At 32.8% G+C, this 18751-nt stretch overlaps 1 protein-coding gene across 6 annotated transcripts in view; it reads right to left on the bottom strand.

The window, feature by feature from the left end:
• The window catches only part of LOC124361122 (serine/threonine-protein kinase WNK1-like), a 163606-nt gene that overhangs the window by 41001 nt on the left and 103854 nt on the right, over positions 1–18751 (bottom strand). For all 6 annotated transcript variants that reach the window (XM_046815158.1, XM_046815177.1, XM_046815183.1 and 3 more), the window contains exons 22-24: positions 17455–17599; positions 14626–14815; positions 13980–14042 (exon numbers count right to left, since the gene is read on the bottom strand). In XM_046815158.1, coding sequence (XP_046671114.1) covers positions 13980–14042; positions 14626–14815; positions 17455–17599 — 398 coding nt within the window. The remainder of the gene's footprint in view (positions 1–13979; positions 14043–14625; positions 14816–17454; positions 17600–18751) is intronic.

The raw sequence follows: 18751 nt of genomic DNA, 5'->3' as shown, positions 1-18751 counted from the left end.
TACTTTAATTTTTTTTGTATTGTTTAATTAAGAACATAAATATTAGTGCATTAATCTATAAAATAAGTAAACATTAACTACCTGTACATTAAATTTATAAAATATTCTATTCTTCTACCAAGGTTGGTAGATATATAAATTCATATGGAAATAAACAGAAGAGAGACATAACAAGTATGATTTTACTGGAATAATTGTAGAAAAATGAACTAAAATTCAAAATTGCATTGTTTAGTTAGCAGACAAAATAAAATCAAGTTAATTAGATAAAAGATGAATCAAAGTAACCTCTGTAACACTTATCACCCGATTATGGTAGTTGTGGAATTATAAATTTAAATATTGGAAACATACAGAAGAGACTTACAAGAAGAAAAAAATTAAATGAAGTTCTAGATTGAAAATATAATAATACTCTGTTATAACATGTTACTGCCAATAAGACCTGCATCATCATTATAAGCGGGAAACTTTATAAGTGAACTCAGGTTATTTATTGTTTTTCGTTCCTCAAATCACTATTTTAGGCATTATAACACTTTCAACCCCAGGCGTCTATGTTACTCTACAACAAGTGTAAATATCATTACTATGAAACTTCACTGAGACTATCCAATACCTGTGAGATGCTGGAGGGTATTTAAGTGTGGAAGCCAAATCTTTAATTAATTTGATGTTAATAAACATTTAGAATAAACAATTGATGGATGAGATTTGACAATCGAATCGGTCGCGTCACTAATTATCGGACAAGAGTCATATTGATGTTCCACTACATCCAGTCAAGGACATAGCAGCAGGTAAAATCTTCTATATGATAAACCAGTGAACAACGAATATTTTGATAAGAAAATAGTCTTGTGTGTTAAGTCATTTCACTCTTGTGATGGTCAACCAATGGTGGCCGAGTCAGTTGTGTCTATTCACGGGTGACAGCTGAATCTAGTAGGCAAATTACTGATCATTAAAACATATTTTTGTCACATTTTGTGAATGAAAACCCATGAATAGAAAATCAAACTAACAAATTATGTTGGTTTTGTAGATGATATTTCTTATGCCTATGTTAATGTACTATGTGTTCCTGCAGGTTGGTGGTGACAGATAGCTAATTTCTTTTGTTTAGTTTATGGAGTATATATATAGGAGGTCTGGCAGAAAGGAGCGGATTTCCAAAATTACTTAGCTAGGGGACTGTATGGTGGCGAGTAATAGTTTTGCTGATGCTGCGCCGCCATCACACAACTCTTGTTTTCAGTGTGCCCTACACAAATATGAATAAACAAAAATTTTCTGAAAAAAGAAAATTATTGTTATAAGCAATCAAAATTAATTGAAAAAAGGACTGTAAAAGCAGGAAAATGTTACAAACAGAAAATCTCAAATAAAGCATTTTTGAACTGAAAATGCCTATTTTCATTGAGGAAATGTAAAGTCGGAGACTTTAAAACAGAGTTTCACTATATTCATGAGTTAAGGATGAAAATAAACATTTTAACCATTATTCAGCAGACAGTTTGATTATGATTGATTGTAAGAGAGATTGTATTTACATGAGAAATCTATTGTTCCAATACAATTTTACAGATGAAATTAACAATTTTTAGGATACACGTAAAGTAACTTTTAGTTCGCTCAGACAATTAAATTAAGATGTTTTAGATAAGAATGATTCATTGCTTAACCACAGCAGAAAAACTCATACTTAGTATGGGAATTCTCTTTTAAAAGTAATTCCTAAAATAAGGAATAATATCTTAGCCTCTATATTTTCAGTGTTTTAATGTAAAATAATAAAGTTTGTTGAATTGTTTTAAAATACAAATGGTGAATGGCTCAGTTTTAATATATTACAGCCTTTTACAGATTGTAATATTTTTTTATTTTTAAATAGCTCTTTATGGTGAACAAGATTAGGATTAAAATTAGGTATATAATAGTTTTCCATGTAATCAAATTTTAGATTTCAAATTTTAGGCTCTACTCAAAATAGGTATTAAAATATTGTCATGAATTTGAACAAAGTATGCATAATTTCCTCAACTGATAAGTCGACTACAAATACAAATAATTAAATTGATCAAAATAAGAAAATTACATTGATGACAATCCAGGATACACTTAAATGTATAGAAATAAATTTTCAACTTTGCAATATGCTACTGGACCTAGTGGAATTAATGATTGCAATAAGTACAAACTACAAATATAGATATACTGTAATTGCCATTACAGAATATGTTTAATGTAACTTCACTGTCAACAAAAACATGAAATTAGAAAGAAAGCTGTAGAGTTCTTCTGTTAGAGCCAGTGGTACATGTAATTATTACTTTAATGATCTGTATCAGCTTTGCTTTCAACATTTTCCAAAAAAGAGATCTTATTACATTATTTACAGACACAAACATAATAATAATCATATATTATTTATTGTTATATGTTGTGTAATATCTATACCCTAAAAGTACTGTCTGGAAATGCAGATGACTCTTCCAATTTATCTGCTGTTAAAGTAATAAATGAAGAGTAGTTCAGAGTACATCCCAGAAGGGTGAACTCATCCTCTATACTTGAAGGGTTTTAACAACCCTGGGATAACGAATTTAATAAAAAAAAGTATTCTTGGTGTAGCAAATGCTCTAAATTGAAACCCAAGTAAACCAATGAGATGTAAAACTAATAAATCTATGGGTAACCAAATCCGGCACAGGTGGATACCGGCTAGCTACCGCCAAGGCGTTTGTTAGCAACCAGTAGAGGCCTACAAGGTCTGTCCCTCAGCCAATGAACATTGGGGTAGGACCTAGGAAGGGCGACTCTGTCCCTAGCCCTAGGAGAGGTTAAGCCGCACCCTTTATTGGACTACAACAGTTGTGATTCTTGGTTAAGAGTTTAGTTGCTCTTGATGACTTAGCTGTTCTGATCACGCAGACTTAGACTTTGCTAACTAAAAATATGATTAAGGCTCATTTTATGGCCTTAAGGTTGATGCTATCCAAACTTTTGAGACCATAGATAACGGATCCTACTGACAGAAGCGTGTCAGCAGTGGAGCTTGGCACCGCAAACTCAGAAAATAACACTAGTGTTGTACTTAGAGAAAAAGGATGTGCTAATTGAAGACATATTTCAGAAGTAGGTAGTGCAGAACAGTACATTTCTAAGTAATGAATGAGCCAGAGATTAAAGAAGTTAGTAACAGCGGGGTAGCTGAGTCTTTAAATAAAAAAGTCAGTGGGGAAACCATGTGTTCAGTGATAATTAGTGGCAAGAATACAATGAGTTTGAGAATTAGTGATGGCAGGGACGCTGTGAGTATTAATGTGAGACAAAATAAAGTGTCAAGTAAAAATAATGGTGAAATGTTGTCAGATAGTGTGAAGTATTATAGTCTATAATGTTGTAGGAAGTGTAATGCATAAAGAACAGAGTCAAGCGTGGCCAAAATTAAGAATCATAGAGAATCATAAGAAGAATCACCAAATACATAGCAAGAATTACGGGATAATGCTGTAATGGGAAATACATCAAATAATAGTAAGGATATAAACAGGCTAACAGAAGGGAAATTAGCAGATTGAAGTCAGGAGGATAGGGATATTTTGAAACCTTTTTTAGAGAAATACATACAACATTGTTTTATGATGGTAAAGGAATACTGTATTGCACTAGTATAATAGAGCATAAAATACCCACAGGTGATGCCGCACCTGTTAAATGGCGCCTTACAGGTTGGCAGAAGGACTGAAAGGAGTTCAGGCGCAAGTAGCTGATCCATTAGCTAGTGATATTATTGAATTGTCAGGTTCGTCATTGAGTAATCCAATAGTTTTAGTGAAAAAGAGGTGTAGAAGCACTACTAGACCAGCTGACTTAGTATAGGCTTTATTGTAATTTTAGGGTACTAAATGCGCATTAACACCCTAAGAGGTTCTCTACCTCTCATTTCTGGTTATTTTCAAGTAAGTGAAGTTGTTGAAGACCGTCCTAAGATAGCTTTTGTATTTCTTTATTCGTCATGGCAATTTTTCGGATCGATATCAGTTCCGTTACCCTTTCCAAGATTGATAGACAGTGTTTTAAGAGATTTAAAGTGAGCCATTTATTTAGATGATGTTATCATAACCACCACGTCTATGTCAGAATATGCAAAAAGATTAGAAGATGTTTTTAAAGGATTAAAGCAAACTAATATAGTAATGAACCTGGAAAAATGTATGTTTGCGAGGAGAAGTGTGGATATCCAAGGATATACAATATAGAGTTTTGGAGTAATACCAGACACTAAGAAAATTTAGGCATTTCTAAATTATTTGGTGCCAGCAAAATTAAAAAATGTGTAGAGTTTTCTAGGTCTTGTAAATTTTCATACAAGATTTAGTTGAAATTTCAGTTGTAAAGAAAAATCAATTAGTAATTTAACTAGGAATAGTATAAGCATTTGAATGGTATATGGAGCAGCAGAATGTTTTTGAAATTTGAAGACAAGCATTAGTCACCTGTTTTACAGTATCCACAATTTAATTTGCCTTTCGTTGTTACTAGCAATGCTTCTAAAACAGGTATAGGAGGCTTATTATCACGTTAGGTTGATGGGCTGAACATCCAATCTTATGTTACTCTAGGGCGTTTAATAAAGCAGAACAAAATTATGGTGATAAGTATCTTGAATTAAATTTGATTACAACATGGAGACCGTATTTGTTTGATAGATGGTTTAGTAAGATTGTGATTAACGTTAGTTTACATTGGATTGTGTAGCTCTGAAATGGATTTTCCAAGATCCATGTTCCATACTTTATTTTTAGTTACTATCAGAATTTGATTATGAAGTCATACACAGAAAAGGTTGTCAAAATATACAAGCCGAATTATATTGTCACGAATTGTAGTTGTATGTGAACCATTGTGGTCACGTGACTTGGTAAAATAAACACAAGAACTTGGTAAATTATGTAAAGCCAAAATTATGGGTGTGAAAACAAATCCTAAATCAATGTTTTTAGTAGACCGAGTTAGTTTATTGTATAAGAAATCGGATGATTTTAGGAATTCAAAAATCTGTCAAGCTCATTAGAAGTAGGTATTATTGGCCTTTAGCAATAGAAGTAAAGGGACAAAAATTATGTAAACAGTTGTCAGTCTTGTGCTTTGAGAAGGAAGGAAGGCCAGGACACAAGCACCCATTAACATTTTTAGTACCGGTACACAAACTGTTGGATTATGTTGCACAAGACATCGTTTACCATCGTTTGCACCATTACCACCAACTATATTGGATAATAAGTATATTTTAACATTCATAGATCATCACTTTAGATGGGTTGAAGCTGTACCTTTAAGAAATTAAAGAGCAGAAACAGTTGTTAAAACCTTTTTAATTAAAGTATTTGTATACTAGGGAGGAATGTTTTAAGTAGTTTGTTTAACACCACATGAAAATTGTTAAGGATAAAGAAATGGCAGACTAAACCATTTAAACCTTTTACTAATGGATGATTATAGAGGAGACATTCACTAACAGCGACTATATTATCGCACTGTGAGGGTAGCCACAACTTTGATTGGGATCAACATTTACCATGTGTGCTGATGGCAATGAGGAATACAAAGAATGTAGTCCACTGGAGCCACACCGTTTTATTTGATACATGGATGGTAAATGAGTATACCTTGTGATGACTATAATTGCATACTGTAAGATTATTCACCTTGCAACGATTTAGTAGAAAAATTGCAAGGAGCATTTAAATTTGCACAAATGTTAAAGCAAGAGTTGTAAGCATAGTGAGCAGTATTACAATAAAAACACAAAAGTTGAAGAGTTTAAACCAGTACATAAGGTGTATGTTTATCACAGTCTTGAAACATGCACCTGGGTTAAAATTTAGTTAATTCTGGTTTTTTCCGCATGAGGTATGGTGTAAAATGTAGTTTACGAAATACATAGTTACAAGATAAGTTATTTTTAATATAAATAAGTTAAAGTCAGCGAAGGACAATTTAAGAGGTAAAATTATTAAGAATCATGATTGGGTGGCAGAGTGGATAGAAGTCAGTTGACGACAGATAATGATGATATAGGAAAATTTATTGGTGAGCCGCAGACTGAACCACATACTGAGTCCGAAGCTCCTAGTGTAGCATTATAGTGATCGAGACCATTTTTCTCAAAAGCCAGATTGGATGATTTGGGTTATAGAGGGATGGCAATAGATAATTTGGAGGTTTCAGATGAAAATTTGTCACATTTAGGAGGAAGTTCTTTCACCTCCTAGTTCACATTCGGGGTCTGAACCAAGTCTGTCAAGTTAGAATTAAATTAACTAAAAAATGTTCAAGTAGTGTTCCTTGTGTATCCATAGGATTTTTAACAGTTAGTGGTAATATGCATTATGTACATAATTGTTAATAATATATTATTATTAGAATTATTTTAGTTTGAGATTGTAATGGTACTACAGAGTTAAAGTTCCTATAATCTTGTAATTGTTTGTTTTAACTGTTAGTATTTGGATTATTTGTGTATTAAATTGCATGCTTGTTTGCAAAGTAGTTGTGGTATAAAGAGCGTAGTATAATAAGCACATGTTGAAATTTTGTTTTTGAGTGATGTAAACATCGAAGTTATGTTAATGGTAGGGCTATAATAAAAAGTCATATTTACCTTATTTTATTTATCTTATGTGTACTTATGTTAGTATGATTTTTGCTTTCTATGATCTGATGAGAATGGTTTAAAATACGAAAAAAAAAACTGATTGGGTTATAAGTAACTGTATTAAATAAAACATTAAGTATATTAGATTAAATATTAAAAGAATTCACTTGTATTCTGGTTTGTCACTTAAGTCACAGTGAGTTCATGAATTGAGCATTGGAATAGAGCAGTGGGTAAGCATAGCAAGATGGTACTTAATGGTAATAAATAAATAACACATCTAGAAAAGAAGGATATGTGGTAGAGTTATCTTGTGGATGCAGATTGTATGTTTTTATCTAGAAATAGGTGATTGATATTCAATTGCAGGCACTCCTAAGTATACTGGAAGCAACACCTTAAATAGGGGAAAGATTTCTGGAGCCAAATTTTATTTTTACCATCTTCTGTCTCGTCAAAGTTTTACTTCATGATCTCTGTCTTTAACTAAAAAGTTCAATAAGCAGAAATTTAATAAGCGTTTCTGTAAGTTTAATGTTTTCGGGCACAGAACAGTTATTGTCTTCTGTATTTTGTTGGACATATTCACTGTTGCTTGAATGGGTGCATTCTATACCTTCCCCGGGTAATATAGTGTTATCAGTAAATTTGTTACCTTTAATGAATGACAAAAATAAAGTCCCTCTGTAGATGTTAGGTGGATGCTGACCACCTCAGGGTGAGTCGGTGTCATTAACACTGAAATGGGTGGGGAACACAAACACTAGTCTGGCACCAAGATATTGAGCACCCCTCATAAGAACACGTAGTTCAATACTAATGAGAATATAAGTAGTATAATTTCAAGCACAGTTAAAACCACAGAAGTAATCGCAGGACATGTGATAACAAAATGATAAGAGGCTGCAGTGGTAGGAGTCCCTATGATACACATGATAAATAAGTTTATGAAGTTAGAAAATATTTAGAAATAAGCATTAGAAAATAACTTATGATACATAAAATTTGAGTCTTGACCTAAAATTGGTCTATGTATTACAAAATAGTTTAACAAAACCGTATTTAGTAAATATTTAATATGCATAAGAGTGAAATAAAATGTACATGTTATATATTAGAAATTACCCTATCTATACGTCATTTCAATTGATTATTGGAAAATGTTGAGTTTAAAGTATTGAAATATGCATAATTTTTGTTAACTATTAGAGAGGAATATGGTATGACTTGCTATTTTAGATGATTAAAATTGTAATCAAAAAGTTGCATCAGTATAAGGAATATTTTTGATAAAGAAAATACGAAAAATTATAGACAAGCTGTATCAGTTGACATATGGAATAGTGGTGTGGACCTCCGCCACACCTGCAAGTCAACTACACTCTATCTAGTAATGGAACACAAGTATTGCTATCCTTAAAAAATGGTGAGTATTGTGTATTGCCTGGACTCTAAAAGTACTGTCTGGAAATGCAGATGACTTCCAACTTATCAGCTGATAAGGTAATAAAAGAAAAATAGTTCAGAGTACACCCCAGGGAAGGGTGAACTCACCCTCTATACTTGAGGAGTTTCAACCGCGGGATCTTAGGTTTCTAAAAATGTATCATTTGGTCTAACAGATGCTCTAAATTGAAATCAATGTATCAGTATATTGGTTTACCACTAGTAAACCGGATGTAAAATTAACAATTCCATGGGTGATCTAATCTGACACAGGTGATTACCGGCTAGCCACCGCTAAGGTGGAAAGTTTGTTAGGAACCAATAGAGGCCTACAAGGCCCGCCCCTCTGCCAATGATTATCAGGGTGGGATCTAGGAAGGGAGACTCCGTCCCTAGCCCTAGGAGAGAGGTTAGGCCGCCGCACCCTGTATTGATTCAACAGTTGATTCATGGTTATGAGTTATGATTTTAGTTGCTCTTGATGACTTAGCTGCCCTGATGATGCAAATTAAGACGGTGTTAGGTTGTTCAGCTTTTATTTCGAGTTAGTTGTGCTTGGGCGTCCTCACAATACTGCTTGTATTGAGTAAGTGACAATATTCCTCCTCCCAATCGTAAATGGTTAACTCCACTTAAGTCATTAAAACTAAAGGCAAATATTTGTAATCAGCTTTCTAAACTATGTAATGTTTTCTTTTGTTTACCAATAAAAATGAGTACTCATCATATGCTGGTGGTTTCTCAAATTATCTTTGCCATCCGACTTTTTAAAGTTCTTGATACACCCCAATATATATATATATATATATATATATATATATATATATATTGTCTAAAAAACTACATTTTTAAGACATATGAAGTGTAAATATACTAAAAAAATTAACAAAAAAAACATCATATGTTAATAAAACTAATTTTTAATTATTTTGCATAATACAAGGAATATTAATTTATAAAATCAATTTGTAGTTAATTGTGTAATTTAATAAAATATTTTTAAATGTTAAATGTTACACAGCAATAACCATGGCCTATCAATATAGCCACTCAAATCACCTTATAGTTAACCCAGAGAAGACAAACCAACTAGCTTTCGGGAGAAGATGCAAAGAAGTCCCAGCAATTCCTGAGAAGTAGACAGAAAACCCCAAGTAAAGTTTCTGGAAGTCATTGTTGATGAGAGCCTCTCCTGGTCACAACATATTGACAATCACCTTCCTAAACCTCTTCATTTTATGTGATAAAGCGTATAAAATCAATAAGCAATACAACTACTGCAAAAGTAGCTTATCACTCTTTGTTTGAAACACACCTTAGATATGGACTAGTGGTGCGGGGAGGAACCTCCAGAGAGTATTGGTGTTGCAAAAAAAGGCCTATAAGAGCCTTATCAGGGCTAGGCTTCAGGGCAAGTTGTAGAAAAGCATTTATAAGTCTGAAGGTCATGACTGTAATAAACCTATACATAAAAGAAATTCTAATGTATGATGTTGTTAGAGTCTACAATCTTTGACACAAGGTAGAGATCTTCATGACTACTACACCCGATATAGCACAAGATACCATCTCCCAGCTCAACACTTCTTCCAATATGAGAAGAAACCTTCTTACATTGGCATGAGGCTGCATAATTCTTCCAATTCTGGTACAAACTGAGCAGAAACATCTTGATCTCCTGTTGTCTATCAATCTGCTGATTGCTGGTATCTGCTTCGGCATTTGATAGTAATTTAGCCTCTTTGACTCTAAAGTATTCAGCTACTGTTTGTAGTTGTACAGAACTTCATACTTCTCCACTGCTCCAACGAGCTTAATCTTGAGTTCTGGATCACTCATGTTGAAATATACACTATGCGGCCGTCAGAACATCACGTGATCTCGTGCAACTGAAGACTGCAACGCAACTGAAACTGTGGACCCACGGGGGCATGTAACTGGTTTTAGATCATCAAAAATCGGTCGCGTTGTGTGCGCCTTCCCATTTTAATACATTGTCAAGGTCATTGTCAAGGCCACAATCTAGTTTTTTAGATTTGGGAAGAAACCGAGTAAAAATAATGTAGTCCCCTCTAAGAATATTAAGATTAGTTCATTTCCTAAGGAATGTGGAAATGTAAAAATACTTTACCTCAATATTCAAGGTCTCAGTAATAAGGTAACTATTTTGGATAGTTTCCTATCTGATTTAAATAATGCTTATATTGTTTGTCTGACTGAGCATTGGCTATGTTATAACGATATACTGTTTTCTTTTCCAACAGGGTACCATTGTGCTGGAGCTTTCAATAGGTCCAACCATATTAGAGGAGGTTCTGTGGTGTTTGTCCATAACTCTTTGCAGACTAGAGTTTGTGACATAAGTAGATATTGCTCGGAATTACACTTTGAGAGTTCTGCAACTTTTATCGATGAACTGAATATGATAGTAGTAGCTGTCTATCATTCACCAGCTGGTGACTCCGATATCTTTTTGGATGCATTAAATAACTTACTACTTTTTCTTTCTAACTGGAGGGATTACTCTGTGGTGGTCGGTGGTGATTTAAATTACAAATTTGACTTAACCACTAAAAATGGACCTGCCTTTGCACTACAAAATCTTCTAAGACAGCACAACTTCCTTTATCTGAACCGTAATGCCACAAGGGGCAAAAATTGCCTGGATAACGTTTTTATAAATAACAAAAATATTTCGAGTCATGTCTCCTGCAAAGTTATGGATTTTCCCTATTCTGATCATAATGGTATCCTAGTAGACATAAATAAATTCCTAAAATATAACAGTGGTCCTCATAACAGTGTCAATAATTTTAAAACTATTCTGCCTAAAAAATCATTAGATAGTATTGTAATAACACTAGCCTCGTATGACTGGGATAAATTCATGACCCAGCATAAACAATGTGATGCAGTTACATTTTTAAATAATTTTTTTTCAACCATTATAAATGTATTATTTTATTTTAAAAAACTAAAAAAATCAAATGGCAAAAATTATAATATATCAGGAAATGAGTGGTATACCTCAGATTTTTCTGAAATGAAAAGTAACCAGTAAACACTATGGCAACGATATCTGCGGAAAACTAATAAATAAAGAGTGGACTGTTCTTTATTGAACAGTTAGGACGGAGCGATTGTTCTGCAACTATAGTTGGAAACCAGTTGCGTCTGCAATTAGTTCACAACTGAAACAAAACTTCTGTCTGCACACGTCGAAGGGTTGGTTGTGTATCAGTTGCGTCTTTAGTGGAGAGTTTATTAATTTAACGTGTATGTTTTTAAGACCTTGGCTTGACCGAGGACGGTGAAGGGTACAGATAGAGCATTGGGTTCACTCTTTTTTTAAGCAACAATGTGAAATCTAGGCTATTTGTAGCAGCTAGAGAGCTGTGTCAGTCGGATAGGACGTTTAAATCTTTTTACCGAATGACAAAAGACTCCTTTTTGGAACTTATAATACTGGTTGGTTCTTCCTTGCAGAAGTTGGACACAACCATGAGGGAATGTGTTCAGTTTGCATTTGATCAATTACATTGGACATGTGAGTAATGTTCATTTGTGACTCTCGAGTCGGACATCATTGGAGAGGTGAGTATTGTTAGACCTGATGATGACTGTGTTCCGAGAGTTAAATGTCATCAATCACCCTTAACACATTGCTTTAACCTTTGTCTAAAAGATAGTTATTTCCCCGAGGAGCTGAAGATTTCAAGAGTTTGTCCAGTTTATAAAAAGGGACTCAAAAATAAACCAGAGAGCTACCGCCCGATATCCATTATTCCGATTCTTGGCAAACTGTTGGAGGCTCTAGTGCATAAGCAAATTAGCAATTATCTCGAAACTAACAATCTTCTTAGCTCCGTGCAATTTGGATTTAGGAAAAATTGTTCCACTTTTCAAGCTCTAGATAAATTGTTGCGGGATGTGTCTCTGGCTTTGGAGGATAAGGCCTTTGCTCAAGCCACTATGTGTGACTTGAGCAGGGCTTTTGATTGTGTAAACCATAATGATCTTATAAGGAAGTTGGCATATTACGGTTTTGGTCAAATGCCGATTTTATTTTTTGAGTCTTACCTTAATAACAGAAAACAAAAAGTTTGCATTGAGGAAAGCTGGTCTCATGAAGTAATCGTGAAGTACGGAGTCCCGCAAGGATCCATACTTGGACCTTTGCTGTTTTTAATTTGTATAAATGATCTGCCTGCTTCAATTACAGCTTCAACCATCCTTTATGCAGACGACACTACATTTTTAAATATTAGCAAAGATTTAAGTGAACTTAGTTTAATTTCAAAAAATTCTATTTCAGATGCCTCAAATTGGTTCACAAGCAATGGTTTCTTATTGAATGAATCAAAAACGCACAATATTATTTTCAGTACGAGGACAGTTGACAGTCGTAACTTAAACATTAGTCTCTCAGACAATGTAAAATTCCTAGGAGTATACATTGATAGAAACATGAACTGGGACTCTCATATTACGTATATTTCTTCTAAATTGTCAAGAGTAGTTTACCTCCTTAGGCGACTAACCTTTTCTGTTAGCACCGACTATGTCAAAACCGCCTACTTTGCATTTTTTCAATCAATACTTAGATATGGGCTGGTTGCATGGGGCAATGGTAGTAAGATCAATGACATACTGATCCTCCAAAAAAAGGCCATAAGAATTATATCCAAATCATCTAGCTTAGAACACTGTAAACCGCTATTTAGATTACTAAACATTCAAACTGTCATAAACCTGTATCTATTTGATTTAATTCAATATATTTTCCAAAATCCAAATTTAATAAAGCCCATTGGTGATACCCATTCGCACAATACAAGATGCAAGAATTTATCAAAAATAAAATTTAATAGATTAAGTAAAACTTTAAAGAGTCATCAGGTACTTTCCCTGAAGGTATATAACCATCTGTCACATTTAATCCCAAAGTTTGACAAAACACTTTTCTTAAAGAAATATTATTTATGGCTTTTGGAGAACCCATTCTACTCTGTAGAGGAATTTTTCTCCAATAAGTCTGTTTTGTTTTAATAAGATTATGTTATGTTTTCAATACAGATCCATCGATGTAACTACAGTGGTACCATTGTTATTTACTGTATAGTTCTTTGCGTTAACAAATAATGTAAATTATTATTAAATTACATTAAGTGCATTGATGCTGATATTGTTGATGTAACTGTGTTGAAACTTTTAACTTTTAACTATCTATGTTGGACTTGGCTACCAGAATGTGCTGTATTTATGACTTTGTCAATGATCTTGAGATTTATACGACAATAAAGTGATTTTGATTTTGGTCACCAAATAGTTGCGTGCTAAAATGGTTTGCAACTGTATATATTGCCTAAGCATAGACCACGTAACCAGCACATGACTCAGCATTCTGTGTGGGACTGCTCAGCACATAACCAGGGGGTGTCTTCCCCAATGGGTTAACACAACATGTATAAACAAAATACAACTCATATAAAGTGAGCTCCAATCAGGAGATTTTACTATACTGTATATTGATGTTACCTGCATTATGTTATTCTGATTATTAAATTCATTGCATGCCTTTGTAATTAATCAAAAAGATGTTAATGTAGTTAGGATGTGCTTTTCTAATAGTTTTAGGTTGTATTGAAAACAACACTTCTGTTTTAGACATCACAATTTATAAATATATCATAATGGACAGTGTAAAACACTCTACTTAAAAAACTAAATTAAAAACAACCAACAAAATACAAAAGGTTATGCAACACAAGGTTACATGACTGTGGGTAGAATGGGACTCTTGCAAGGGATATAATTACTTGTAATAATTTACAATGGAAGGGAGATGGAAGGAAAGGAAAGTGCTTACGTCGTTACTATTTCCACACTCCGTCACTCCAAAACCCTTCTCATTATTTATTTCATCCTGAGCCTGCAAAAAGTCACAAAGATTGTCATCGCTTTAACCATTAAACTGAATGGTTAAACTAATATTTAACTGTGTTTTATTCAGTGAACTTTCAACAAATAAGTTTCTTTCATTAATATGTTACCATCTAATTTTCAAATTGAATTTCAAATAATTTTTTACTAAATAACAGTAAAACCAATAGCAAGAATATTCTCATATATGATTAACAAGTAATGTAATTTAATAAGTTTAAAATTTAAAATGTATATAAATTGAAATTTTAATATAAAATTTAAATTTTAAGATTGGATTAGCTCTAATTTTAAGGTTCAAAAAATCCATCTTGACACCTAGTCTCATTAAACTGTAACTCAAACCCACCAAAATTTGATTATTATTTTATGTGAACAATACTCCATGAATACAATAATGCTTAAAAAATATAGTAATCTAAAATCATAAAGTTGAATAACTAAAAAATTAAAATGTGTATTTGTGTGCTTGTGTGAACTCACATGTAAATTGTTCAAACACTATTTTTCAAGTTGTAAACCACTGCTTATTTTTATACAATAATGATATTGAAGTGGTCTAGAGTACTGACCAGCGGTTGAGAGATGGAGGCCAGTTTCTGTTGGAGGGTGAGCATGTAGGAATCATAGCTGGCCTGAGTGTGTGGGGTGGGGGGGTGCGAGGGTGGTGTCCCACCAATAGACAACTCCGAGGGCTGGGATGTCAGCTGGACCAGCTTCTGCTGCAGATCTGCTATCGTACTACGAGCAGTACCAGCTCCACTGAAAGATCATATTCTGTCCAGTAAACTATTATTGTAATGTAAATAGTTCATGTAAATATAAAAAACAAAACAATTAAGACTTAAAACCAACTACATTGAAAGTATTGATACAAATTTTAAACATTTAGTGTATTTTTTTATGTAAAACTGTTTACCTTGGACTCAATGGGTAATTTGCAAAGCAGATAATATTAAGTTTCTTATACTTTAACAACCTGCATTTTTCCTTTTTGTTTTCATTTAAATGACCAATGTGTCCATGTATAAAAATTACATGTGTAACAAATCCTATACAGAGTGTCTATCTATCAAACTTCACCATTTGATTTGTCAGACCAAAATAAGTAAAATGTGTATAAACTATAGTCTTATGCTGCTTAGTTTATTGTCTGTCTGTCAGTTCTATTTTCAGGAAAAATTAAAATCTTTAAATTGAATAAAGGTATAAAATTCTAACATGTAGTGAAACCTTCATTATTTGGTTATTATTTGTTGTAGCAAAATAAATTTGTTTTCATAATGTTTATTTAAAAGTAATAAAATTCACTATTCTTGTAGCATTTTCATAAAATCTCACGTTTTTAAGTTATTACAGTTTGAAACTTTTGTATAGAAGACATTTTGAAACATGATATGACATTTTTCTTTAATATAGGCTTTAATTGAACTACACCGTTTGCAAAGTTTAAACTTTATAGATTTATTTGACTTAAAGATATAATTCTTCCCCCCCCCCCCCACAAAAAAAAAAAATAAACAGACAAATGGTCAACTAAGCAATATAGGACTTTATATGGAATTTCTTACTTCTTTTGACCTGATAAATCAAAATGGCTTGAATGAGTAATTTATGGATACTATATTATAATATTATAGAATATGATTTCTTTATTCTTTATTGAAATCATGCCTTTAACCACTTGACTACCTTATCAATGTAAAAACAGGTAAACCCACTTTTTTATGTAATAGGTATGCCCTAATTAACATGTTTTCAATTAATAGTTGATTAATGATTTAATGCCAGATAGTTAAAAGCTGATAAATTAAAAATTCCTAGTAGTTTTTGCTTCAACTAAAAAGACCAGACAGCAACACTGACTGGTACTACTAGATTCCAATGGTTAATTATTATTCAAGTACATGGAGAGTGATTATATATAAAGGAATCAACACACAATGTTGTGGGATATATTTTACCTTCTACTACAGTGTTTAGTGCTTCAGTTGGTTATGACATGGACTAGTAAAAGTAATGATAAACAACTATTGTTTTAAAATCTGCCAAGTTCCCATTAAGCTTGGAGAGGGGAATGAGATATATACATATATGAGGGAAAGGTCCTATGGTTCTCTGCTAATAAATTAACTGTTAATAATAACAAGACCGAGGAAATTGTCTTTAGTTTACGTAATTCTGAAAATAAAGCTGCAAAACTACTTGGTATCAATTTAAACTCAAAAAAGCTTAGCTGGGGAATCCATACAAACCATTTATGTATTAGATTAGCAAGAGTAATATTTCTACTAAAAAAACTAAAATTGTTTACAAGTCTTAATCTTGTCATTAGTGCATATTACACTTTTTTTAATGTAAACCTTCTGTATGGGGTTTTACTGTGGGGCAACTCTAGTGGAGCCAAGACTATGTTTAAGTGGCAAAAGAAAGCCATACGCTGCATAGTAGGAATTAGCGACAATGAGTCCTGTAGGCCATTTTTTGAAGAACTGGGTATACTTACGCTTCCATGTATGTATATATTACACAGTATAGTTTTTGTTAAGGAAAATCTCGACTCTTTCAATCTTAGAAGCTTTAACCATGAACACAACACTAGAATTAAAAATACAATTGATGTACAATATGCTAGGTTAAGTAAAACTCAACAGAACTATGCAATAACCGGAGCTAGGCTATTCAATAAGTTACCTTTAAGTGCTAGATCAATTTCTGTTGGTAGGTTTAAGAATGTTGTTGCAGAGTGGCTCAAGAGAAAAACATTTTATTCTGTAGATGAGATTTTTAATGCTAATTTTAGTGACTTACAATTTTAAACTTTTAACATAGATATAGATTGTATTTATTTTAGGCTCTGTAGGCCTACATTAGTGATATTTTTAATATCATATTTGACTTTGTCAATACAATTTTGTAATTGTTCTACGACAATAAAATGATTCTGATTCTGAGACAATGTTGAAAACCTACTGTGAACAACATGACAACTGAGATGTGGATCCAATTTATTTCAAACAGTAAATCCCTGACACATACTGTATATGTATATCTTGCATTTCTATTACATTAAAATTTTTAATAATTTAACACATTAGTACATTTTTGTTTGATTGTAAAAATAGATCCGACAAAAGGGTACAGCAGTAAATCCAAAAACCCTGTTTACAAGATAAAGAGAACTCTCTAATTCCACAATGACCATTCCTAAGAAATAATTTGTAAATTTTCAGTTTTTCATAATACTACTGTTAAAATGTAATGTTTTAATGAGAAGTCATTAAATAACTCATATGATAAATTTATCATAATTATCTTACTGGTTCTATGAATGGTTTAGGATTTTGGTTTAGACTTAAGGACTTTTAGAACAACTAATACACTGAGGTTTGTGCTCTTACTTGTTGTCCAGAGAGTTCTGGTGTGACAGTTTGGGGTGAGACTCAGGCGGGGGCATGATGGTGGTGTCGGGGGTCAGCTGGTGGACAGGGGGAGTGCTGATAGATGCAGCCCCAGAACTCCTCTCCGACCTTGTGCCATCATCTACTGCATTTAAGATAGATAAGTTAAAAAAATGCAGGGATAAGCTACATACACTTAACTTAAATACAGTAAAACTTTGTTTAACCACCAGTTTCTGTTAACCAACAATAGAAAAAATAAAATTTGATTTAGGATACAGCAATGTGAGGTTTTATTAAAGCGTAGAGCAAAGCTCCACTGTGCTGATACTCCCCTGTCTCCTTACATCTACTACTGTCGCACTAGTGTTCAAGGTAGGGGTACGAAACCATGTGTCATGTTAAGTCTTCGCTGAGATTGTACGCAAAATGTCAAGTCTATACATTTCATTCTTTAGATGTCTTTTAACCCTTTTAGTGCCGGAGCATAATAAAAAAGTTTGTCGTCAGAAAAATTCTAAATATTTCTTTCAAAATGCTACTGAAAAATGCCAAATGTATTTATGTGATTTTATAACATTTTACTAAAACATTCATAAAATCAAAACGGTTTTATTTAAGCAATAAACTTCTTTTTTATTTTCTTTACAGATAAATTGTTTAGTTAAAAACACATCAAAACATGCATATACTGCTAACTTATCCCACTAATATTATAAATGCGAAAGTTTGAATGTTTGGAGGTTTGTCCTCGAATCACGCTGAAACTGCTTGCTATACGGATTGTGCTGAAATTTGGAACAGGTATAGCTTTTGGTCTGAATTAACACTTAAGAGTGCTTTTTATCACCCATAACACATTCATTTCACCAAATAAAGTCGAATTCAAATTGAAAAATTAGTTTGTTTACATTCGAATGTTATGATATTGGAGTGTTTTACATTGGATCCGGCAGATTGCGCTACAACACATAATATAAACTGAACTGATACTTAACAGCTGTTAACACTTTCAGCTGAAGTTCATCAAAGAGGCAGAAACATGTGTTAACATTTAAATTTTAGTAAATATTGAATTATTGTACAGTGCTTAATCAGTAGTGTAATGCAGATTGCAAATAGGAAGTTATTTAATTTTAAATTTAGATTGTGCCAATGATCAATCATCCATCTAATACAATAGAAATACTATTTATACGCTGTTATAACAACTACCTTATTGTATAAAGTTGTGAATGTTTGCACATAACGTAAGCTAATCTGGTTAGTTCCTTTAACATTGTGTATGGCCTTTTTA

This window comes from Homalodisca vitripennis, chromosome 1 (genome assembly GCF_021130785.1).
Source record: "Homalodisca vitripennis isolate AUS2020 chromosome 1, UT_GWSS_2.1, whole genome shotgun sequence".
Lineage (NCBI taxonomy): Eukaryota > Metazoa > Arthropoda > Insecta > Hemiptera > Cicadellidae > Homalodisca > Homalodisca vitripennis.
This window is presented reverse-complemented; position numbering and strand designations above follow the sequence as displayed.